At 38.8% G+C, this 26,477-nt stretch overlaps 1 protein-coding gene across 1 annotated transcript; it reads left to right on the forward strand.

Annotated features, from left to right (window-relative positions):
• The first annotated feature begins 1,445 nt into the window (after positions 1-1,445).
• On the forward strand, positions 1,446-26,362 carry LOC112154277 (vinculin). The gene is made up of 21 exons (XM_024285099.1): positions 1,446-1,613; positions 11,729-11,799; positions 13,717-13,867; positions 14,415-14,523; positions 14,604-14,726; positions 16,717-16,877; positions 18,476-18,566; positions 18,648-18,795; positions 19,484-19,637; positions 19,721-19,896; positions 20,250-20,440; positions 20,631-20,830; positions 21,634-21,762; positions 22,424-22,573; positions 22,661-22,769; positions 22,844-23,146; positions 23,218-23,342; positions 23,419-23,604; positions 24,637-24,840; positions 24,911-25,015; positions 25,089-26,362. Exons 1-21 carry the CDS (start codon positions 1,446-1,448, stop codon positions 25,233-25,235), a joined length of 3,201 nt encoding a protein of 1,066 aa, XP_024140867.1. The 3' UTR covers positions 25,236-26,362.
• The last annotated feature ends 115 nt before the right edge of the window (positions 26,363-26,477 follow it).

A 26,477-nucleotide genomic window follows, 5' to 3' on the forward strand; every position in this document is an offset into this window, starting at 1 on the left:
ACTACAGTCAACCACAAGATGGCACTAAATATTTAGACTCAATGATTGAAGGAGAACTGATTCAAAAACCTGAAATACTAACCACTTTCAACAACAGCTAGCCCATTCTACAAACTTACAGCAGAATAGATCTTTTTGGTAATCTTTTTGACAAATAATACTCTTCAAATATATAACTTTTGGACTGTACATCCAACTATTCTTTGTGACTGTGCACGGCCTTTCAGACAGCTCCCTGTCTGCCTGGTAGCAGCAAGAGACTGTCCTGTTGTCTTATCAACAGGGAGCAGGACAGTAGGCGAGAGTGCAGACCACCCATCTGGAGCAGACCTGCACATTCCAGTTTGGATCACATGGGACAGCCTGGAGTAACTGGAGAGCTGAGGAAGCAGCAGGCCATCTTTGATGTCTATATTCACTCGTCTGAAGTCTGCAGGACACTGCATTTAGCACACTTTCGGGACATGTGGAGGTCAAAATGTGTGACAATTTGCACATATGAATGAAATATGTGGATGTGGTCATCTTGGGTGTTGATGCTGGTGAAATTGACAAATGTGTTTGAACATTTTAGCATAAAACCCCCTTAGAAGGCATATCAACTCTCTGTGTTTTCTGTATGTGGCCCACTTGATTCTTCCTTTTTAGGAAATAATCTGGTGCTGTGGAGGCCGCCTTGGGATTCTGTGGGAATTCTTTTGCTGGTTTGCTTGGCAGTTTCTGGATCCTCAGATGTTTTTGTTTCTAAGTTGGTTGGACAGATAAGGAATTTTAAAAATGCACCATACTTATCCAGTAGGCCCTGTGGGATTTTGTAATAATGGGTGCGGGATGGATAAGGAAAAGTAAACAACTCCTTCTGGTTTCTATTGACACACAGTTGTAAATTGAATCATAAAAGCTACAAAAAACTTAAAAACTAGGGAATTCTGCCATAGGAGTCTGAAAATACAATTTAATTAAAGGTATTTTCCTTTTTTTCTCCTTCAAATTTAATCTCCCATGAGTCATATATTCCCTTTCAAAGGTAATGAGTTAAATTACAGCTCAGGAATCCCGTGCTTTGCTAACAGGAGACATATTTCCCTTTTTAGGACATAGAAGTCTATTACGTAATTTAGGAAGCACTCGGATCTAGAGCAAACTCTCCCACTGGAAGAGGGCGGCGCTTACATTGAGTGGCACTCCAAACAGCCAATCACTTTTTACAAATCTTTCCAAGCCGCTTTCAGATTGGCCGCCGGGACTACGCAGCTAGTTGACGTTTAGCTCCCTCGCGCTGTCTGAGTTTTCCCCCTCTCAGTTCATGGCTCCTCGGTGTAGTTAAAGTCTGCACACTGTCCCGGGAAGAAAAGGCTCGTTTAAGTTGCTTTTGAGTTTTTTGTCCGAGTTGTGGAGAAAGCGGTGTAGTATTTTTCTCGGACAGCGACAGAAAAGCAGCCAAAATGCCTGTTTTTCACACGAAGACGATAGAAAGTATCCTGGAGCCGGTGGCTCAGCAGATATCCCATCTGGTGATTATGCACGAGGAAGGTGAAGTTGACGGAAAGGCGATACCAGATCTGACGGCGCCGGTGGCTGCCGTGCAGGCGGCCGTTAGCAACCTCGTCCGGGTGGGTAAACTACTTTCCTCCCCAGAGTAACTATCTGTGGCCGGTCTGAGCGGTACTTGGAACCTACCTGTCGCTTTGTCCCTCATGGTTCACCGTCAAACTCACAAGAAAACGAAATTTTACTGTTAAAATGTATATATTTTCCATCATGGTATATTTACAGAAGTCGTACCATTGGGTGAATTGATTTGTCGATAGTCATAAACTCTAATGAAGTAGTCCTGATAAAGTGCAGTGACGCCCTTTTCCCCTTGAGACTGTGCCCTGCCTCCTCTATGCTGCCATGGCTGCTGTGGGTTTTGGTAAAGACTGGAATTCAGGGAAAAAAGTTGTATTTTATTCCTTAATATTAAAGATACTTTGTTTTTTAAAAATCCTTAAAGACAAGGGACTGCAACCTTTATCATAACAACATTTTTGACTTGTTTCTCATTTATTAGAACCTACTATGAGCTTTTAAGTCTTATTTTACCTTATTTAATTAATAATAAATATTACTCACATTTATTTTTTGGCAGAAATACCAACAAAATATACAAATAAACCAGCATTTTCTCAAAATGTGATTTTTTTTTTTTAACTTTTGATAAAATATCCTATGACTTCTTTTCAAAATAAAAGACCCCATGTGCCATTTGGGATCATCTCAGTGCAGCTGCACTGTCCCACTCCAATATGTTAGATTTTTTCTTATGATGGAGGACATCTTTAAATAAAATTATGATTAAAATTGTGTTAAATGGAGACGAAAAATCCTATTTGTAAAAGTTTACATAAAAACCACAATCTGGAGGTCAAAAGCTCCATGCGCCACAACATTCTGATGCATTTACTTGCAGATAAATAGATCTGTGTACATCTTTGTTTTCATCGTCCGAGCTAACTCAAAACTTTACGGCTTGATTGCTCAAATATTGCTCACCATTTTTGTTGCACCGCTAATGTTAGGTTGGAGTTGTGAGGGACTGTAAGCTAGCAGGAGAAAGTGTACACAAAGGGATTATGGGAAATGAGGAAAGGCCGTCAACAGTCCCACCCACAACTCAGAAGAAGAACGGTTGCTCTGAATAACTATTTCCAATAAAATGATTTACGCTTTTTTTAAATACTGCCTGAAAACAGCAAAATTAAACTTAAAATAATACTTTTAAAATACATGAAAAGATTATTGGACTGGGATTTTAAATAACAAGACAAAAATGGAATATTTTTCTTTGCTATACATCAAACTTCAAACTTTATTTATTTTTTCATTCGTTTGAAACACTAAGCGTTTTACATAAAAGAACATAAAATACATTAAAAACCGTACCTTTGGTCATACTAACCATAGTTTTGGAGCCTAAGATAATATGTGCCTTCAGACTTTCAGATATCAGACTTTTTACTTAAGTTTTTTAAAGTATTTGAAATCTATGTGTTCTGGCGGAAGCATAGAGTGAACAACGCTTCTTGATTTCGACAGAGATGTGAAAATCTTTATCTTACTTTTAGGTTCGCCTCAGCCATAAATTTATAAACTTTACTAATCTCAATTAAATCAATTCTAGTTAAGTATCCCTTATTTCTAGAAATTACTATTATTTTATTTTTTGCAGCCAGAGAGCCACTATGGAGAGGTAAAAGAGTCAAATGTGGCTCCAGAGCCTCAGGTCAAAGAGATTAGTCAAACGAAAACATTCTTAAAGAAGGAGTTTCTTGAATTCTAAGATGCAATCTTAACAAAGTTGATCTATTGTTTTTTTTTGTTAAAAATGTCTGAAAAGCTTAAATTTAGACAAAAGGGAACACTTCTCCAATTGCTCTTTAAGTACTGAATATCTAACAACTTTTAATTTGAAAAGTTTTTCTCCCTCCTTTCCAACACTACAATTTAAATTCTTTAGGCCCATTAATTACGAACTTGCAAACTCTCTTAAATTAAGCAATAGTCCGTTTGACCTCACCAGCTGCGGTTTTTGAGGTATATTTAGATGGAAAAATTCTCCCAGGAACAATACTGTTTTTCAGAACAACTGCAGCTATCATGGCAGCATGTCAGGAAATGATAATGAAGTTTCCTCCATTTTTATCATGAAACTTTAACCCATAAATGGCAGCTTTGGAAGAGAAACCAAGCACTGGGAAGGGCTAAGAGCAGCTACTAGTCCACAAAAGAAAGATATAGGCTAAATTAAGGCAGACATACTGTAATTTACTGTCTATTAATCTGTCAGTCTGGGCGCTCCCACATAGCCTGGCAGTTGCTGGGTAATACATTTAGTTACTGTGGTGACAGCCGGATTATGTTATAGATGGATGGATCCATTGAAATCCTTGAGTTGAGGCACTTTAAACGTGTTTCTGTGCTCTTTAGCGCCTCTGTTTTTCCCTCTTTTAGTCCCAGTATTTATTTCCACTCCCCCCAGACTTCCTTCCTTTCCTTGGCATCAGAGAATGAAGGAATTTGTAATGTGTTAGTAGGAAAATTCTCGAAAAACGTAAAAAAAAAAACTTTTAAGTGGTACAATTTTTTACATTAAGTTATACATTGTTGTCCTATTATTATTAATTCTGGTTTTGGAGATATTTTAAACAAAATTTAAATACTTTGATAGTTTTTTTCTCTAGTCTGCTGTTTTTGGGGGATTTGTGATGGGTGTGTGAGACAAAGGCACTTCCTTTACTGTTTTGGACGGATAGTGTTTACATGCAGTACTGAACAAATGTTGATGTACAACTATATTTAATTATTTTAGCTACTCTGCAACCTGTTATTTAAAAAGTGAGTTTTTTTGCGTTTGTGTTGAGTTTATAGTTTTTCAAGGTGGAGCTTTATAACTTGACTCGCTATATATTTCCCCATTTAAAGTTGACTTTAAATATAGAAATATTACATTGTTAGTGACTCATTCACCACAAACCTGTGACTGTGCGTCTTCATTCAGAGATGAACTCATGCAGCCTTTCCGGACCTTCAGAATTATTCCCACATGTCTCTAACAGAGGCATAAATGACCACACGCGTCTGCGATTACTTCCAGTTGCCATAGCAACATTGCAACATGGACCGTGTTATGAGGTCATTGAAGAGTCTGGCTTCAGTTTTTTGAGTAATATATTGCTGGGCTTACAGATAAATGACACTTAAGGCTAATCTACACTACAGCCTCTTCATTGTGTGTGTTAACTCCCCTATTTTGGGTTTATGGTTTATGAATTGCACCATCATGAGTCATATTATATCTGCCCACCTCTGTTAGAGCTCGGTGCTGTGCTGTGAGGTGAAGGTGAAATTGGATCTGTCTTTTTGCGCGAGCCGGAAGCCCTTTATCCATGACAATGTGCTGCAGTCAGTCAGCAGAGTTCATTTGGCTGCTTGTAGCTCTGCAAGATCTGTTTAGTCTTTGTTAATGACTACTTGCCCTACTGCTCAGTAGAAGTGTTTGTGATTTGTGTATTCTTCCTCTAAACTTGACCAACTGTTACACCTGTGCAAGTTTAATCTTGCAATAGCTGTAATCGTGCAGATTTGTGCAGCAATTACGTCAAGTTAACGTCAATGTACAGATGCGATTTGAGGTCCTGCTGCATCAACGAATCAGGGACTCTGCTTTGAGCATGTGACGTTTTCACTGACTCAATACATCCAATATGGCCGCACCAAAAAATATGCTTCATAGGTGAATTGGTTACTCTAAATTGCCCCTAGGTGTGAATGTGAGGGTGTGTGATTGTGGCCCAGCGACAGTTCGCCCAGAAGTGGCCGAGTTAGGAAACCATCGAGCGCCACCGGCCAAAGGGGTGATGGGAAATGAGGGAAGGCTCGCTCCGTTCAGAACTCAGAGGTGAATTTCTGATGAACTACTGCTGTTCTAGAGAAACTATGTTGTAAAAAATGACACATATTTTGATTTCGGCTAAAAACGTCATAATCATAATTAACATGATGACAAAAAAAACTTTTAAAGTAGATCAAAAGATGTTCATAGTGGGGAAATGATTTAAATTTTAGAAGTCACAATGACATTTTAAAAATGATTCACAAATTACTGTCACTGGGATGTTCAATTGAATAATAAACAAAAATAAAATAATGTAAAAAATAGGGTTTTGTAACTCTCCCTGCCATTAAAGTTTACATAAAAAGAAAAAAAAAACCTGAGGTTACTCGTTTTGTTATTCTGCAGCAAAATGATAATTTTACAACTTGGAATGACAGTAAAGTACAGGTCTATACTGACTATTACCAGTAAAATGTGTTTTAGACAATTAGAGAAACCTCATTTAAGCATGGAATTCCAGGAATGCTGAAAATTCCAGACACGTCATAATGTCATGCAGGAGGCGGGGCCTCTGATCCTTTAAATTGAGCAGCAAAGATAGCAGCTAACAAGGGACAAAAAGGAGAAAAAAAATCTTTTGAAAAAAGAGGAAGGGAAACTAAATAACGTCACTCCAAAAAGCTCTATGTCTAAAAATAATTAGTATTGTGATTAACACGTTCTTAGAAATCTGTAGTTTAACAGAAGTGGAGAAAATGAGGAAGTAGGCTGGAATTTTTATTGATTTGTTGGTGTTTATTCAGGTCAAGAAACGGTACATCGATTTACTCAAACTTTTTCTGAAAGGGCTTTGAAGTTCGGAAACCAGTGAAACCATTAACACAAGTGCTTTGAAGGCATACAAAAGAAAACTGTTCCTGTAATCTGAGACTGTGGCATCCTGTTATTTGCCAGGGGAAAACGCTTCATGGGCTGCAGCAATTCATAGTGTCATCTCAGAAACAGTCCAAAACCTTTTTTTAAATTTTAGTAAAAAATATATAATTTATTTAAAGGTATTTATTCTCTTTAGTATAAAATATTTGCAGATTAGATTTATGGAATGACGGAGAAGGGAGGGGGGTGAAAAGAAAACACAGGAAGTGGAGTGAGGAAGACCCGCCAGCTGTCAGCCCCACTCCAAACAGGAATGTGAGCCAGCTTTGGGAAACCCAGCTGTTTATGGGTCTATGGCTGCTGACCGTGACTAAGGTCTGCAGTACAACTCCTTTTTTGAAGCTAATCTTTGAATGAAAGTGAGGAAATACGAGCTTCCAGTGAGTATTAGGAATGTAGAACATATACTTTTCATATTCGCAGTGTTGCTTACTTTTTAGAGATTCAAATTAAAGAAAAAAACTGCAATTTGAACCAGTAAGCTAGCTCAGATAATATTTAAGCATTATTAGAGGTTAATCACATTTCTTAGTTATGGTAATATCTCTTCATTAGGGGTTGCCATGGTGAAACATTAGAGGAAACTATTTAAATCCTTCTGAAATTCTGAACTTAATGATGAATTTAGCTTATAGTCCAAAATAAAGAACATTACGTTGAGTTAAGAAAAGCCCCAAAGTATTAATAATGTATTTTTAAATATAATTCATAACTGGTCTTTAAATGGTCTTTTTGTGGCTTCCTAGCCACTCCAGTTTGTAACATGTCATTTTTCTGTTAACGGAGGACATGTATAAAGAAAATTAAGCCCAAAATTGCATGTCTTTCTTTAATAAAATCTTTGTGAATACAGAAATATGCAGTTTGAAAACGTTTTTCTGCGATGTATAAAATACTTTGAGTGAGCCACAAGCTCACTCCTCCGAGGAGCTCTATGCAATGGGGAAGGGCTGTAAGACATAAGGAGAGAATGTAAACACGTGATGGGAAGTGGGGACGGGGTTATTCTTCACCCACAAGTCAGAGGTGAGCTACTGCTACTCTGAAGATGCCATTTTCTAGAAAGCGTTACAGTTTTTTTAACTGTTGGCTTTAAATGGTATAATTATAACTAAAAGACTACTGTGAACGCTTTTACAATACTGTACATCAAAAGATGATTGTTGTAGATTAACTTTAAATCACTACTTTCTACATGTTTAAATAAAGTCATTTTAGAAGCAGATTTTCAGCTCCTTCAGTAAATGTAATGTTTTCTTTAAATTTCTTTTTTCCACAATCTCTGTTTTTGATCCAGAAACACACAAGCTTTAGTTTAATAATTACATCTTTGAAGAAAGAAGAAAAATTAATTTCTGCCCAAGTTAGGTAGTTTTTAGAAAGTTTTTTTAATGTCATTTTTGATCTGCTTTATTTGCTATGTTTGGATCTATCTCATTCAGGCAATGATCACATATCCCAAAATGCCATGTTTTTCAGCAAATTCATTTGTAATGGGGAGGGGATACTCGCATTTTTACACGGCATACGGCAGCTGGGGAGGTTTTGAGAAAAAGTTTTTACTCAAACGGCGACTGGACAATTTGTTTTACATTGGTTAGTTGTTGGAGATTACGGTGGCGGTCCAGTGACAGGTTGGTGGCAAGAAAGCAGCAGCGCGATAATTGACTGATGGGAGGGTCTCCAAAGTCTCTAAATCATCTGATGTTCGGCCGACTGCCACCCCTGCCCCTGTGCTGCCATCTCACTGCCACCATCCAATTGATAGAAATTGTACGGTAGGAATGCAGGCAAGCGTTGAGGGCCGACAATTACTGGACGTCAATCTGATCCTAGCCGTCGTGGGTCCAATTGGGAGATAGAATTGATGCTACACAAAACACATCATGGCGTTGATAGCACCATGGGGACTTCGAGACCTGTGACTGAGGATTTGCGGTTTTAATGACGTCATCCCCAGCGGACTGACACCTTCCTGACCGCCGCCATCTGCATTCATGACCACGCCAATGATTTTTCAAAAAATTGGAGTGCGGGAGCTAATCTTGAAGATTCTCCCGAAGCCGCCCCATTGCGCGACGAGGGTTGTATTTGTGTCCGTAGCACAAAGGACAACATTGTATTAATTGGCGCTTCTTTTGAAGATCTTTACTATTTTTTACAGTCGCTTCTCACTCGCACCACATGGACTCTTAGACTCCAGCAACAGGAGAAAGATACGACGGGTATAAACTTCCTGACGGCGTGACTTCATTGAGCCCCGGCCAAGCAGGCCATTTGATTTGTGTGGCTCTCATCACCTTGGACGCACCGCGTGCGACTGCATCCCAGGCCAAAAGAATAAATAATGTTTGACGCCTCTTGACAGATGTATAATAAAGGCGTTGGCCTTCAGCTCAACCTCTGCCTCCCCTTTGATTCATAATTAGAAGGTGGATATTTGATATCTTGGACGGCAGAAATTTCTGCTTCAGATGAAACTGTCCAGTTTTCGACTGCAGCAGTTAAAAAAAACAAGTCCAGAATATCCAGTAATGCGCTGCTGTGGGGAAATCATTGTTGCTGAAAATGTCCTATCGGAGATATTTGCGGTCACTGTAACGACTCCAGCATTGTTTCAAATCTGAGTTTGTGAAAGGAAGGCTCTGTCTGTGCAGCCCTGCTGCTTTCAGAGTGGCTTTTCATCCAGTGGCAGAGGGATGGTTTGCTTTAAACAAAGCCCAGCTTGTTCTCAACCATCAGACACTCTATCAAGAAGCTTCACAGCACAAGGGGTTCTGGGTGGTTAGAGGCTCGTCAGTGTTTCCACTCCAGAAACTTCCCTTCGTTAGCATTGGGCGGCATTCTGAATCTGAACCCTATTTTAAGACTCACTTCAATCATCTTCTGAGCTATTTTATAACTGTTCCCAGTAGTCTCTTAATAATGATTATGACATTTTAGGCAAAACAATAAAAAAAAGTAGCTTTCTATGACATAAGCTGCTGTAGTTCATTAGAAATTTACCTCCGAGTTGTGGGTGGGACTATTGGCACAGTGCAACCCCACCCCTCTTCCCCTCATTGCTGCTGAGAGCTCTCTGTTTACACACTTTCCAACCTAACATTACCAGAATCAGCAGCAACACTTCAAAATCCTGACACATGCTCGGAGTAGAAGAGACCAGGCATCACAAACTGCTTGACAACAATATATTTAAACTTGGGCCACTGATCTATTTTTATAGAACATTACTTGGATCCCTGCAGCAGAATACCAGACAACAGGATGAGGCCAAATTAGAAAGTAGTACTGTAAGAAGCAGATGAGTACTTCTTTTAGTATTTAATGTTCTCAATTTCAAACATTTCTGCTTGGTTCTTTGAGGAAAGTATGACTCAGCATTTGCTGTGGAGCTTCATTTGGCCTCTAGCTTTTGCACAATTCTCTGCCTTTTTGCTCCATTGAGGTCATGTTGGAACTTGACTTGATCCTGTGTACATTTAAGGAATTGTCCCACATTTCTGAATTATGTCGAACAAAGGGAGCTCTCTTTTCAGTAAAAGCACAGAACCAGGAAAATGCTTCCAAAAAGGTGTTTGTTTTTTCCTTCTTTGTTATCTAAAAATCCGATAATACCTTAAAAAAAAATCTGCACCCAAATACCCTGTAAAAGGAGGTTTTGAAAACAGAAAAACCTTAAAAATAGTCCAAAAAGAGAAGCTATTTTCAAACAAAAAAATGAAATGAGATAGAGCAACTTTCATTTATTGTTTGCATTTGTTTAGAACTACACACTGCATGGGCACCAGTGTGTCGTCTGTGGACACTTCTTTGCAGCAGATGCATCCCCAGTGGTGCCCAAGTTCTAGTTTTGCATAAGCTTCTACCCTAATTTACAACCCCCCGTTCCTCTATTCCCCTAAGGGGCCAGTGAAAACAGGGTGTGAAGTGCATGTGTTTGGCTTCACTGCTGCCTCCATGTCAACCGGCTGGAATGGATCTGCTACTGTCCTGAAATGCTAACAAGCTCTTTGGGAGTTTTCCAGTTTTATCCAAACTTGAAAAGAAAACAGAAATCTTCTTTATATCTTGATACTTTTAGGAATGGGTTAAAACTTAATCATTTACAGGTTGCCAGGGCCAAGTTGGTATGTAATGTAACATCCTGTTAAAGCCACAATAAATGTTACAACAGGATGTTGCTTAAAACGGATGCGAAATACACAAATCTACTTTTAAGACCAAAAAACATAAAGCAGTGAATTGCTAAGTTTAGCAGGTGGCAAATGTGTTAAGTATAATGTGCTTTTTAAACATGTTTAGCATTAAAGAACAAGCTTATTACTGTTTTTTTGGAGATGCATGTTTACCCAACGTTGTGTGTTAAATACCCCAGCACAAACACACACGGTTTGTCACTCAAGACCGTTCGTTGTGGGTGAGTAATTTTTCCCCACAGAGCTGAAGTCGTGTTGGAGGAGATGAGTCATTCTGGCATGTGAAGTAAAGGAAGCGTTCAGCTGCTTTACACGTTATATTGTGCTGAGTCCTCGGGTCCCCCCAGCAGCTGCATGACCCAAATAGTATTCCAAAGAGCTGGACCTTTTTCTGAAAAACTGATTGAAAACAGAGCTAATTTTAAGAAAAAAATAACAAACTTATTAACCTACAGGATGTGGTGAAATTGGTGGTCAGCTCATCATCATCTGGTGTTTGCTGCAGGCTGAAATGAGCACATTGAGCTCAGTATAAATGCCAAACTCATGAATTCATTTAGTTTATATTCACAAGTTTGTCGCTCAAATTTATACACAACTCAATATGAATTGATTTATATTTGTTTCTGTTTAAATCTTCATTTCAAAGCCTTCGATAGACATGTGTTTTGGAGATGGAACTTTTCTTAATCACATACATTGCATTAAATTCTAGCAGAAAAGCAACATTTTCTATCCATAAATTTCATTGCATTTTATTGTATATTATGATGGCAATTCAAAAAGATCATTTTGTTTTATTGTATAAACCCAGCACTACTTACTTGAATATACACTTTTATTCGCATTGTTGCATTATCAAGTTAAAAGGGGTGACATTTTCTAAAAAAAAAAAATCTTTAAAGTCCTTTTAAGTTACTTTTTTTTGCCAAAATCAAACAATCTGTCCCATTTGTTGCCCCCTTTACGTGACTCATTTAAACATTCTGTTGACATAAGGTACCAATGACCTGCAGGATGGTTCCTGTGTAGACCTTTGTTCAGGTCACGAAGGGTTTTTCTCCTTCATGACCCTGAAGGAAGAGTCATTTCAAACATTTTCTACTGTTTGCTTCTTTACATTTCATTCATTATTTGCTTTATTTTTCATTATTTGGTGTAGAACTCTTGTTTTAATAAGTTTTGTATATCTTCTAAATATATATTTTTTGTTCAGGTTGGGAAGGAGACGGTTCAAACTACAGAAGACCAGATTATGAAAAGGGATATGCCACCTGCTTTTATCAAGTAAGACCTCCACTCTCATTCCAGGAGAAAAAGTTACACATTTATTAAAAACAAACAGCTATTTTCTGCACTATTCGCTCTCTGGTTGTGTTGGGGTTTATTGGTTCCAGTAATGGCCGGTTGGGCTCAGAGAAAGCTTGCTAAGTGCCTCAGAGTCTTGCTTTAATCTACATGAAATTATTTAGTCTGGCAGGACTTCCTCCTTCTTTCTAGGAGTTAGACCAAAAAGCATAGAAAAAAAGGCAAAAAAGTGAGAAATGAAATATCCACATCATTAATTTCCCCAAAAGCTTCTGTCTTATGAGTCATTGAGTGTTTCTTCCTGCACGAGCAATGGAGAGACTGCAGATCCTGACAGCCTCCAAGGTCAGATATGAATCACATCGGCAGGCACAGGTTGTCGGGCCCGACACATTTGGCGCCTCAAAGTCAAATCGTCACCCTGTCGTCATCCATCAGCACATGTGCTGGAATGCATCTCCTTCACTAAATATAGTGTCTGCCGCGTTCTGCTGGTTGCACAGCTGCTTCTCTGCTGAAGGACATTAGACGCTCAAATTGCAGAAATAAACCCATAAAACGCTTAACAGTTTTGCGTATATTTAAATAACTTTTTGTGCTTAAATCAAGTTTGAACTTTATCAACTGATATTTTTTTTTGGTTCTTTAGTGGAAGCTTCCACTAATAAAAACTGAACGATTGTTCTGCAGCCAAAAGTAGGAAGCCTGCAAACCGTGGGAAATAAAACATGTGGTAGGACTTGGCTTGTTGCCCGTTACCACATGCTTAATGGCTGGTAATATTGTGCAGGTAGAATGTAGGACCCCTGCTATGTAGGTCAAAGAGTGCATTTTACCCAGAATGCACAGCAGCCAAAGGTTTAGGATCAGGATATAAAAGTTTAAGTTGCACCTAAATGATTTTAATCAACTTTTAATGAACTGATTATCACAGGGGGTGCAGATAAATACAAAAAGATTTTTTTTTTTACCTCATTGAACATTTAAACGTGTGATTTCATGACTTTAAAGAAGACTGAGCACAAATCTATAGACTCTTTGGCTTGATGCCCAGCTTCATGGTTGGTTAGAACCAGACGTGACCGGCTGTGAGGCAGAGCTGTGGAGACCGAAAGGAATTCATCTGAAAATCAGTCATTTAAAGACTCGTGCATCACCAACTGAAAGATGACAAAATGGAAACTGGGTCATGCAAAAAGCAGAATCATTTTTTTAAGCCAAGTCTAGGCTTCAATCCAAAAACTGGAAATCTGTTCACAATAAAAAGCCCAAAAGTCTGAAGAAATTTGTTGTGAAATTATAATTGTGGCTTCATATTTGTTTAAATGATGGTGACAAAGCAAAAAGTCCCTGTTATCAAACCACTATTAAAAGCTCTAAATCAAGTCAGCTTTATTTTTGTTGCCCATCGACACACATTTGCCACACTGATTCATCAGAACAGGCAGTTCTATTGTTAACCAGGCCCAGATTTGCTTCCTCGTTCTTTCAGAGAGAAAACAAAGAAACTGCCCTTTCATTCAAACCAGATTTCTGAATTTTTACTGACATATGGTCTGAAATGTGTGCAAGAAATAAAAAACATATTTTAAGTTCTGTTTCTGTCATGAAACTATTCATTTTTGTAGTCCTTTTATAACTATAAGAACTTTAGAATTTTAACGTTTTCACTTTGTGCTTCATGTTCTGAGTGTAAAATCAGTTCTCTGTTAGTTTTAATCTCTTCAAGTCAGAATATTTTATTTCATATTTGTTTTTTAGTAATAAATATTCACGCTGCTTAATTATTACTTTTATGGGTGTAAGGGTGATTTTAAAAAGATAAATTTAGCAAAAATCTATCAAAGTTTGGTCTCAAAATCTTAATATTTTACCATTTTTTTTGTCTTTCCATAGAGTGGAGAATGCATGCACGAAGCTGGTGCAGGCTGCTTCCATGCTCAAAGCTGACCCTTACTCCGTTCCTGCTCGGGATTATCTGATCGATGGCTCTCGGGGCATCCTGTCTGGAACATCTGATCTGCTTCTGACCTTTGATGAAGCCGAGGTATTTATAGTTTTCATTTTCCTAGCTAGGATAAATCTGCTGTGAGAGTAAGATTTAGATCAAGTAATGTAGCTAAAATTTCAGTTTGTGTTTCACAAAATTGCATTTTCTTGCATTGGTGCTAGTTAAATTGCACGTGTTAAAAAATGTACTTCAAGATAAAGATGAACAGGAAGTTAATGAATATCCGGCTCAAGCCTGGGTAACACTTTATTTATCATGTAGGCACACTTACTAAATCTTTACCCAGACGGGGGTTTCATCAAGCGCATCCATCTTTTCCGCTCTGGGACACTGAGGGGAAAGGGAGAAGCTGCAGATCAGCACTTTGGAGCACATATCAGACATCTCAACACGTCCGCAGTAGTCAGCAGGAGTCATCCGTCAGCAGTGCCATCATGTTTTGCAGCTCAGGGATCACTGGAGAAAAGTGGTGACTCCTGCAGTCCACAGAAAAGCTGAACAGAAGCAGAACAAAGGAGCTTCAGAGGGCATGCTGGCATAAACAGACATTTTCTTCACATTTCTTTACTCTTTATCATCCCAGGTCCGCAAAATCATCCGTGTGTGCAAAGGTATCCTGGAGTATCTGACCGTGGCAGAGGTGGTAGAATCAATGGAGGACTTGATCACGTACACTAAGAACCTCGGTCCAGGTACAGGTTCAGAAGTGGACAGCACTCCGTAGCACGCCGTAGTCTGAAATATATAATAACCTCTTTGGTTTTGGGTCCAGGTATGACAAAGATGGCGAAGATGATAGACGAGCGGCAGCAGGAGCTGACGCATCAGGAGCATCGAGTGATGCTGGTCAACTCCATGAACACGGTCAAGGAGCTGCTGCCCATCCTCATCTCAGGTATCTACACAGCTCTCATTGAGACTTCAAGGATGGGTTTTATACTTGAGCTGCAGAACACGATGATGGGAAACTTCTGACCAACCACGAAATTAGGGCTGCCACCATTAGTCGACTAATCAACTATTAAAATAGTTGACGACTAATTTAATAGTCAATTAGTCGTTACTTTATATTGTCTGGAGTCGGAGTGTAGTAAAGTGGAAAATTATAATGGAGTATTTTGGCATTTATTAGGGGTTTTTTGGGGCTATTTTGGAGCTTAGCTAATATTTCTACCTGAAATGCTACATGCTAGCTGTTTTGGCTATTTAGGATTTTTTTCCAGTTTCTTTAGGCTAAATTTAGAGGTTAACTCATATTTCAGCTACATGCTAGCTGTTTTAGATAATTACAGATTTTTCAGTTTTTTAGGCTATTTTGGAGTTTATTTAATATTTCAGCTACAAGCTAGATGTTTTGGCTAAATTAGGTTTTTTTCAGTTTTTTTTAGGCTAATTTGGCATTTAACTAATATTTTAACTGGCTATCAGCTTTAGCGTTTTTAGCTTTCAGCTTCAGCGTTTTTAGCCATCAATTTCAGCATCTTAAGTGGCCAAATTCAGCTTACAGCATTCACACTAGCATTATGGCAGGTAATGCTATATATCTAGTTTTTAGTTGGTTTAAAGCTAATGTTGGTTAAGATGTGTGCCACATAGATGGCTTTAATTTAATTTTAATTTCAGAAATGAAATAATTTAGTTTTAAATTGTCAAAACACAACATTCAGCATTTTTAAAGCCCCATTTGTACAAGTTAATAGCCATAAAAAGTGGATTCACTGTTTGGTTACCCTTTAAGTGTGATGATGAAGCAGCATCAGAGTGACAGAGAGCACTTCAATGCACCTAAGATGCTTTAATTTATTCTTTCTGACGATCTACACTGCACTGGTGCATCTCCATTTTCATGTAATTTACTGCTCATCACCACAAAAACTTTTTTGGGGGGCTTTGCACACTTAATCTTATCTATTTATCTATCGCTGGAAAGGTAAAATGATTGGATAAAATTGTACAGTAAAACAGTGCAAGTGATTGACATCTGCAAAACGAAGCATCAAAATCTGTGTTTTTATTTGGTAGGAGTAGTACTATAGAGTACTTGCTTGAAAGTTTGGGTTTCCATCCCTAATCAGACGGCAGTATGTCAGAAGATTCTTTGTCATCCCGGTTAAGTTCTCCAAGAATTCTATTTTTTTTGGGAGAGTTTAAATGTTGATCCAGATGTCAGACTCCTTCAGTCTGACATGTTTCGACAACATGTCAGTAAAAATTCAGAAATGTTTTCTTTGTTTTCTGTCAGTTTCCTGAGAGAACAGAACGAGGAGGCAAATCTGGGCCTGTTAACAATAGCGCCGTCTGTTCTGATGAATCAGTGTGTGTTGATGGACAACAACAATAAAGCTGACTTGATTTAGAACGTTCTTATGGTTTATATGTAAAAAAAAAATGAACTGTCAGAATTTTTATTTTAGACTTTTAGGCATTTGAACAAATAAGACATCGATTGTTGGGATCGGAGCCTGGACTTTGACGGATAAGAAAGGTTATGGTTTTGACAGTAGCTCTGCTGATGTAACCTTTTCTGTCTTACTGTCTCAGCGTTTTTAGACAGAAGATGCTTCTCACAGCAACTGTCAGAAAATACCACACTTGTTCAGTCTTATCAAAGTATCCTGACATGAAATCTAACATTTACGAGTTCAATAAGATAGAAGGTCTGAGCTATAGTTCTTTTTCCTCTTGTTTCTGTCATCATTTTCTCACCTTATGTTTGTTGGTTCATCAAGAAATGAGAATTAGAAATATTTAGCTTGTTATAGATTATTTTCCGTTTGAAAGAAATTGATTTTACTGATCTTTTAGTAAAAAATGAATTTTTCAAAACATAATTTAAAGTCGTCCTAAAGGGTGCCAGATTCAGTTTTAAAGTTTTTTTTTCTTAGGTATCAAAATCTTCGTAACAACCAAGACATCAGGCGGTCAAGGCGTGGAAGAGGCTTTGAAGAACCGCAACTTCACCTTTGAGAAGATGAGCGCTGAGATAAATGAAATCATCCGGGTGCTGCAGCTTACGTCCTGGGACGAGGACGCCTGGGCCAACAAGGTACCCGCAACACGCCGACCTTTGCAGTTGTACGAGATCCACCCCAATGCAGATTTGTCAGTTAAAAGTAACCAAGTTACTCAGTTACAGATTTAAAAAAAAAATGCTTAAAAAAGATCATTGAAATTACTTAAAAAAAAAAAACGATTATTTGACTAAAGTAGTCTTTAAACTCAGTTTGTAGACATTAGGAACACTAGACGTCTTTTTGTACATTTATAACTGTTTAAGAGATTCCTTTATGTTTAAATATTCTGCATTTTCCTCATCTACACGCTCACAAACTAATGCATTAATATCTTTATTATGCTAAACTCACCTGCAGCTGTTTATACTGCAGTCTCTCTACGTATTTGGTCCTCTTTTCAATTGTTCCACTTTTGTCTTTGTCACATTTCTCTTTTTTCCTCCTAGTCAGGCTGTCTAGTTGATCTTTGTATTTATGTGATTTTTTTTTTTTTTCTTTTCTTTTGACTGTTTTTGTTCCTCTTTTCACCCATGTAGAAGGTAAGCCTCTCCTCTGTCGCACCTTGTTTGCGCACCAGCATGTCTGGAAAAAAACCCAAAAAAAGTGCGTTTGTGCTTTTGTTGTGTCATCGTATGCTTCTCAGTTTGGAGGTGGAATCCGTAGAGTACTTTAGGAGTTATTGTTCTCCAGTTGGAATGGTTTGGAGTTTATGATGTTTTGCTGACACGTGGATCTTTGCAATGTTATTCTGATTTTTCTGGGGATTTCTTTTGCTTCATAACATTGCATCGTATCGACATCTATGCCCCGCCCCCTTTAGTTGTTTGGAGAATTGAAGCCTTGTGTCATGAGTGTCCGATTATCACATAGATTTTTTTTCCTAACTCGTTTATTTAACCCTTTTAGGGTTTGAATAACCTCTTTTAGTATAAGTGAATTTATTTTCCTTAACTGGCTTTTTCCTTAGATGGTTGCTGAATAGCAGCTGCATACTGAGCATGTCTGAGCAATAAACTAATCCGCCCACATAGCCATGATGTAATGTCACACCTTTGTACTTCCTGTTTTTCTTCTTCCCTCTTTTTTTTTGGCTGTTACACCACACTTAGTTTCTCTCTACTTAACATAGACACTATTGTAAAGCCTCACTTGCCCTTTTTCATCCAGTTTCTTGACAAAAAAGATTTAAATCTGAGTTTAACACTTTATGAATCAATGAAGATTCAAGCTCTCCTCTGCCCGCCCCATTTGCCTTCGTTTTCTCATCATTGCTGATCCGTTTGTTGTATTTCTATCAAATGTGAATGAAATACAACATAAAATCTTCTTATACTAAAGACAGAATAGGTGAATGGCATGCTTTGCACACTTTTCCACACAGAAGTTCTTAATGCTGCACATAAATGTTCAGGTTTTCGTGTGATCATCAACTGAGCTCAGCTAACCATCTCAGGAAAACAACAAGCCAACAAAAATGATCTAAAATATATTTATGTGCATCATAAATCGACAGAAATGCTGACTCCAAATCGAGGTGAAAAGTGGTTCAATGCTGTATGAAGGGATGATGTGTTTATATTGTGTGCTTGCATTGATTCTATTTGAGACGATTCTGCTCTGTAACCCGAAGGACACAGAAGCCATGAAGAGAGCTCTGGGGCTTATTGACTCAAAGATGTTACAGGCCAAAAACTGGCTGAGGGACCCAAATGCTCCTCCAGGTATTCCAGCCAGATCATTATTCCACTGATACCCTTCATTTTTTGTTGAATATTAAACGCATGTGTTTGCTGTATTTCCAGGTGACGCGGGTGAACAGGCCATCCGTCAGATTCTGGATGAAGCCGGGAAAGTTGGAGAATTGTGTACGGGAAAAGAGCGCAGGGATATTGTGGGAACGGCTAAAACTCTGGGCCAGATTACGGATCAGGTGTCTGAAATGAGAGCCAGGTAAAGCCTGTTTCTACTGACACAAGAAAAGATAAATATTTCATGGAGTATTTTACAGAAAAGAAAAATCTTTTCTTATCCTTGAGCCGAGTTTTCTGAGTATAATGTAGTCATTAATAAAGGATAAGCTCCTTTTCTGTGTGAAAGAGGAATCAAATCTGTTTGTTATCAAAGACACACAGCAGCTGTTTGGTATTAAATCTTTCAGACACAAAACACTCAGATTCTTAGAACTAAAGGCAATTTGCCAAAATACCTTCAATTTTAGTGTAACTAAACTGAATAAATTCAATATTTTTGACTGATTTGTGTTAAATTCGTATCCATTTTTATGGAGAAGTATTCACTGATATACTTACACATGTAATATCACATCATCCGTGATCTGTTTAGGTTGAGTTTTTAGGCAAATATTAGAAGATCTTTTTTAATGTGGAAAATATTTATAAAAAAATAGATTTTTTCTTATATTTTAAGCATTTTCTTGTATCATGAAGGGTTCTTCTTGTTTTTGGAGACATTCGTTTCCAAAGTTTTCGATTAATGTGAAGGGACTTGGGTTGGAAGAGTTGAGAGCAGCTGCTGATCTTGTCAAACAGTCTCAAAAATGTGGGATCCCAGGTTCCTATTGTCCAAATATCTAATGACAACCATGTATTTTCTTTCTTTCTTTCCTTGTCCCCAACAGAGGTCAAGGGGCATCCCCAGTGGCCATGCAGAAGGCCCAGCAGGTTTCCCACGGACTGGATGTGCTGACGAACAAGGTTGAGAACGCGGCCCGCAAATTGGAGGCCATGACCAACTCTAAGCAGGCCATCGCTAAAAGGATTGATGCTGCACAAGTGGGTCATTGTAACTCAGCTGAGAGCTCAGAGGATGCTATTCGGGTGATTGTTTTGTGAATATGTGTTCTGTACTTCCGCAGAACTGGCTTGCAGATCCCAACGGTGGTCCAGAGGGAGAAGAGAACATCAAGGCCTTGCTAGCAGAAGCCAAGAAGATCGCAGACATGTGTGAGGACCCCAAGGAAAGAGAAGATGCGTTACGCTCCATCGCCGAGCTCGCCGCTATGACCGCCAAGCTGTCTGAACTCAGGAGACAGTAAGTTAATAAAAGTTTGAATAAAGTTTTTGGTTTTTATCTTAGTACATTTCTGTACTTTTTCTGTTACGATATGCAAAACTGTTACCAGGAAATGGTGTTGACTTCTACTGAGAAATATGCTCAGTCGTGCATAGGAAAGTGGTTTGTAGGTCTTCCGTTTTGCAGCATAGTCAAGATGTTATCTCACGTGGATTGAATCTTTTGATTTGGTTGTTTAGATTTCTTGCAAGTTAAAAATGAAGCAGGAAACGTGTAGAAAAACTTTCTAAAACTTGTCAATAGTGCATGGAATGTTGGTCTCATCGATTTTATTTAGTTGGTTGTTTAACCCAAAATGTGTCTCCTTAAAGGGGTAAAGGTGACACGCCTGAGGCCAGAGCGTTGGCTAAACAGATCGCTACGGCCCTCCAGAACCTGCAGTCCAAAACCAACAAAATCGTGGCAAACAGCCGGCCTGCGAAGGCAGCTGTGCACTTGGAGGGGAAGATCGAGCAAGCGCAGCGCTGGATTGAGAACCCCACCGTGGATGACAACGGCGTGGGTGAGTCTGACCTCCAAACTGTCTTTATCGTACAGCTTCACATTCCTTCCACTGTTTGACTTTAGAAACTGTTAAATAGTAAAGTTGTACTTTTACGTTAAATAAAAAGTAAATTTTAAAAATCAAAGCCAAGATTTAACTCAACAAAAGTAGTTTATGTTGACTTTAACTTGTTGTTTTTTTTTTCCAGGTCAGACAGCTATCCGTGGCCTTGTAGCAGAAGGCCGCAGGCTGGCCAACGCTCTTCCAGGCCCGTACCGCCAGGAGCTTATGGGTAAGTGCGAGCGGGTGGAGCAGCTCATGGCCCAGCTGGCCGACCTGGCAGCGCGTGGGGAAGGGGACTCCCCTCAGGCACGTGCTGTGGCTCAACAACTCCAGGAGGCTTTAAAAGTAAGACTGCCCCCACAACCATGCTCTCTCATAGCTTTAGTCACACATGAAGACAGACACACAGCACCTTCTGCTGGTCAGTAGGAGTAACACACTCGCAGCTGCTCTCAATTATTATCTATGGTTAGAAACACACATATTTACTTCTAAAACTAAGAGCTCAACACTGAAAAGTGGCGATGTCATAGACTTTTATGAAAATAAATCAACTCATCTGTATTAAATTACAAAAAGTGTAGTAATAGTTCATTATATAAAATCTTATCAAACATTTGTGATGCATTTCTATGAAAAGTTGCAAAATACAGACCAAAAAAGCTATTTTAAATAGTTAAATTTGTTTAAGCAATACTACAAAAAAAATTAAAAAGTCAACAATAAAAATGTTTTTGAGGAATTGGGTATTAATATCCATAAAGGGAAAATTTAAAAAGATACCCTTAAAGCGTCTTTTTCGTTCAATTTTCAAAACTTAACAAAGCAGTGTTGCTTTTAATTTTTTCTTTAAAAAGAATACTTTAAAAAATACAACAGGTTGACCTCTTATTTCTTACAAATAAAAAATGTGAAGTTTTTGGTATCAGCTTCACAAATACCACATAATTTCTTTTCTTTTTCTAGAAATAGTACATATTTTTCCTTCAATACATTTATAATTTAACCAAAAAAAACAAAAACCTGTCAACATCGGTCCCTAAAAACGTTTAAACGTATTTATTATTAATGACTTGATTGTGTTGTTGAATGAGGTCTTGTATGCACTCTTGCCCCCTGTCATAACAGCTGTTTCCTCCTGGTTTCAGGACCTCAAAGGACAGATGCAGGAGGCGATGACTCAGGAGGTGTCAGACATCTTCAGCGACACGACCACCCCCATTAAGTTGCTCGCAGTTGCTGCTACTGCTCCTCTGGACGCTCCGAACAGAAACGAGGTCAGTGTCCTCCACACTGTAACCCAGTGGTCTCCAACACTCGGGCCGCAGACAGAAAAAAGAAATGCTAATTTAGATTATTTCTATGTAGTTTATTCTCTGATCCTGAAGGAAGTTTTATTTACGATGGTTGCGTCATTTTATTTTGCGTTATTTATCCATCAAACTTTAAAAGTCAGACGTAGCTGAAGCTAGCGTTTGTTTGTTAGCCTCCACTTTGAAGTTAAAGGGAAAATCTTCATCACAGAGTTCAAACCAGCTGCAAACATTTCAGAGAATGAAGATTCAATCAAATAAAGTTGGTGGTTTGTGGAAACTTGTAACAAAAAACATTTTAGATAGACATCCGCTCAGAAACTTTTGCACAGAAAATATGTTGGAAAAAAACAAAACAAATAAATGTGGATTTATGTAAAGACAATACTGATACTTTTTGATCAAATTTCTTGTAGTTGCATTTTATTAAAAAAAAAAAAAATGTTAGAAACTGGAAGCTTAAATTGTCAATATTGGGCCTGTTCGGACCGGTCCGTGAAAATATTGTCTAATTTAAACTGGTCTGTGGCATTAAGTTGGGGACCACTGCTGTAACCCTTTACTTCACATGAGGAGTGATTCTCTGATTGCACAAAACTTTTCAACTGACTGTTTTACTTCGTAGGTCTTTGAAGAAAGAGCTGCCAACTTTGAGAACCATGCCAACAAGCTGGGCGCCACGGCGGAGAAGGCGGCTGCTGTCGGCACGGCTAACAAAAGCACAGTGGAGGGTATTCAGGCCGCCGTCAAGTCAACGAGAGACTTGACGCCACAAGTATGTGTCGCGTCTCTGTCGCTTTTGACCCAACAATTATTATCGGTGAACTTTTGATTTATTGAAGATTTTTTTTAAATATTTCAGGTTGTATCTGCTGCTCGAATTTTACTGAGAAATCCCGGCAACCAAGCCGCTTATGAACACTTTGAGACCATGAAGAATCAGTGGATCGACAATGTTGAGAAAATGACAGGTAATGATGCTGAACATGAATGGAATAACCTCCTTTTGGACCGGAAGGTTAAGTACGATCGATTGGATCTGCAGGTCTGGTGGATGAAGCCATCGACACAAAGTCTCTGCTGGACGCCTCGGAGGAGGCCATAAAGAACGACTTGGACAAATGCCGCGTGGCCATGGCCAACCACCAGCCGCAGATGTTAGTGGCTGGCGCCACCAGCATCGCCCGCAGAGCCAACCGCATCCTGCTGGTGGCCAAGCGAGAGGTGGAGAACTCTGAGGATCCAAAGTTCAGGGAGGTGGTGAAGGCTGCATCCGATGAACTGAGCCAGACGATCTCTCCTATGGTGATGAGTGCCAAGGCGGTGGCTGCCAAAATCCAAGATCCGAGTGGGTTTCTAACTGAAGATGGACGGTTTGAATGTGTGGACAATCTAAACAAATGAGTTTCTTTAAATCAGGTCTTCAGAAAGGCTTTCTGGATTCGGGTTATAAGATCCTCGGTGCCGTGGCAAAGGTCAGGGAGGCTTTCCAGCCCCCAGAACCAGACTTCCCACCCCCACCTCCTGAGATCGACCAGCTTAGTGTGAGTCCTGGAACATGGAAAACTTCACATTTCATTCAACATAATTAAATAACCGTTGATCTCTATGACCTCCTAGCTCAACGATGAAGCGGCGCCTCCCAAACCTCCTCTTCCAGAGGGTGAAGTCCCACCCCCCAGACCTCCTCCCCCAGAGGAAAAGGACGAGGAGTTCCCCGAACAGAAAGCTGGAGACGTGGTGAACGAGCCCATGATGGTGGCCGCCAGGCAGCTTCACGATGAAGCTCGCAAGTGGTCGAGCAAAGTAAGTGAACCGCAGGAAGGTGATAACTTCTGCTTCTAACCTACAGCAGGAGAAATGTTCAAATATTAACCGAAATCCTAACCTAGATCCAGTTTCCCTGTACAATCAAATTCTTCCTTTGCAGTTCACTCTGAATGCCATAAAATGTTTGAAGTCCTCCTATGACAATTATATTTATTTAAAAAAAACATTCTCAGTAGTGCTTTAATTATGATTATGAAGTTTTAACCAAAATCCCACAACCTAAATGTCTTAAAAAGCCATTTTTCATGTTGATCTGAAGCCTCTGTTTCCAAAATCTCCTCTGAGGGGGCGTGGCTTTTGGAGCTGAGCTGAGCAGCTCAATATCACACATACATGTTAAAAACTCAAAAAACATGATTTAAGGTTCATAGAAAAATACAAAATAAAAAAAAAAGGTTGTAGGTGAAATCTACAAAGTCCGGTTACAGATGACTGACTGTCATGTCAGACAGACATGAAGATTTTTTGCACTTTTGTCTTTTGTTTAAACTGTCAAAGTTCAAAATGTCATAGAAAAACGAGTCTAGAATTATAGAATGAAAACAAAAATGTGATTTATATCGATTTGGTAAGCTGAACTCATTCTGTACAGGAGACACGGCACAGAGGAGATTGATTGACAAGGTCTACAGCCAATCAGGACGCAGAACGCAATGTGCTTCTTTTATAATACAATACACAGAGAGTCAAAACTTACACTTTGTATGACTTAAAGTAAATCAAAGTTTTTGTTTCTTCTAATTATAGTATTGTACTGGGGATAACCCATTTAGACTCTTTCTAAAAGGAGTTGTTTCTTTCTTAGCTGCCATTTTTAATATTTTTTGGAGGAATTGTTTCAGTCTTCCCCTTAGCAGTTCAACAGAGATGATTTTTCATGACAATTATCTCTGACTTTCTCATCCAACAAATTGCTATTTAGTGATAAATGCATAAAGTTAGTTTAGAATGTTGTCATTTCAAGGCCTTACCTTCCTATTTGACTCATTTTGAACTGTTACTTTGTAGGGCAATGACATCATCGGTGCTGCCAAGCGAATGGCCCTGCTCATGGCAGAGATGTCCCGCCTGGTGCGTGGAGGTAGTGGAAACAAGCGTGCCCTCATCCAGTGCGCCAAGGACATCGCCAAGGCTTCCGATGAGGTCACCCGGCTGGCCAAGGAGGTCGCCAAGCAGTGCACCGACAAACGGATCCGGACCAACCTGCTCCAGGTCTGTGCGGTCCTCTTCATGTGAGAGTCCGGACTTCCACTGTTTTAGCTCTTTTTTTTTTTGGTTTCAGGTGTGTGAGCGCATTCCCACTATCAGCACTCAACTCAAAATCCTGTCGACCGTCAAAGCCACCATGTTGGGTCGTACCAACATCAGCGAGGAGGAGTCGGAACAGGTGAGCACCCTTTCAGGTAAACGTTAAACTGAAGAGTTTCAAACGCCTAATGGGTTATCTTGTGCGTCTTTAGGCAACTGAGATGTTGGTCCACAACGCTCAGAACCTCATGCAGTCTGTGAAGGAGACGGTAAGGGAGGCAGAAGCTGCTTCCATTAAGATCCGGACAGATGCGGGCTTCACCCTCCACTGGGTCAGGAAGACCCCCTGGTACCAGTAAGAGAAGGGCCTTCATTACGTCCACAGAAGACACTGAATTGTATGTCGTACCAGAGTTATGACTTCCTACATCCAACTGTGGCTGAAGCCGCTTCCATTATAACGGTTGCTGTTCTGATAGAATGTAAATGATGGGATTTGTTAGTAAATTACCAGAAAGAGTGTAAAATGACATATTATTTGGACGAATCCCAGGGATATAAATATTTTGGTCAGAGATTAGATTTCATTTAATGTAAGGGGAATATTTTGGGGTCTTTTATAGATCCAGGTCACATTAAGTTAAATTTAATTAACCATTTTTCTTGACTTTTTTTATTATTATTTACTCACATATGCAAATAAACCTGAAAAGTACAGAGAAGAGCTATAAGCACAATAGTATGTTAATAGTCTTAGCTAAAAACAAGGGAAATAGAAACACTGTTGTAGTGATCTTCCTTCTCTCCGCCAAAGATTTTTTAGCAATATCTTTTGAATTTATACTTTTCTTAATCAAACCTAACTTGAGGGGTTTTTGAAAAAAAATGGAATTTTGTTGTACATGAACTACAGTAGCAGATCTCTTTCACACTGTGTACTAAAATCCAAACATTCAAAACAATATCACCTACTTTTTTATTTTAAGCATTTATATTTATATAATGCACAGTCCATTTTTGTTATGTAACTGCACAGTTGATAGTCAACGGAGAAAGATGATGCAAAGTGAACTTTTCATTCTATGTCATTAGTTTCAACATGTCTTGACACTACGTCCACTTTTTGTGGAGATACTCTAAAACATGAAGACCTTTTGTTATGAAAGTGTCCTTAGAATCTCATAACAACTGATGTGCCTTTTAAAATAAACTGTTTTTTGCAGTTCATACGGTTTGCTCTTTACATTGTTTTTGTATTACTTGTTGCAATGAATTTGTTTACGACACATTTTTTTTTTTTTTTGCATAGGAGACTTGTTGAAAGTCAAAGCCAAACCGTGACTTTTATGGAGAGGTCAGGAGGAATGCAAACCTTATTATTTTTACTTTAAAATGATGTAATCTCGGTGGGTTCAAGTGGGTTTAAGCATCAGTTTGTTAAAAGATTGTTCACTATTTTGTATTAAAGCATTTTATAGCACTTGAAGTTGTGTCTTGATTATTTCTTTCCTGGTTCTGGTATGTAAACCAGCTGAGATGAAGTTGATGAAATAGATTTTGGTTATGGGAGTTAATTCAGTTTTTGGATTGCTAGAAATTAA

The sequence above is a fragment of the Oryzias melastigma genome, linkage group LG19 (assembly GCF_002922805.2).
Source record: "Oryzias melastigma strain HK-1 linkage group LG19, ASM292280v2, whole genome shotgun sequence".
NCBI classification, from domain to species: domain Eukaryota; kingdom Metazoa; phylum Chordata; class Actinopteri; order Beloniformes; family Adrianichthyidae; genus Oryzias; species Oryzias melastigma.

Bases quoted from the DNA above. Each gene is read 5' to 3' on its own strand.
- LOC112154277 (XM_024285099.1), top strand. From the start codon at position 1,446: ATGCCTGTTTTTCACACGAAGACGATAGAAAGTATCCTGGAGCCGGTG. The intron at 16,878-18,475 runs GTACCCGCAACA...TGTAACCCGAAG, and splicing joins AGGACGCCTGGGCCAACAAG to GACACAGAAGCCATGAAGAG. The intron at 24,841-24,910 runs GTCTGTGCGGTC...TTTTGGTTTCAG, and splicing joins TCCGGACCAACCTGCTCCAG to GTGTGTGAGCGCATTCCCAC.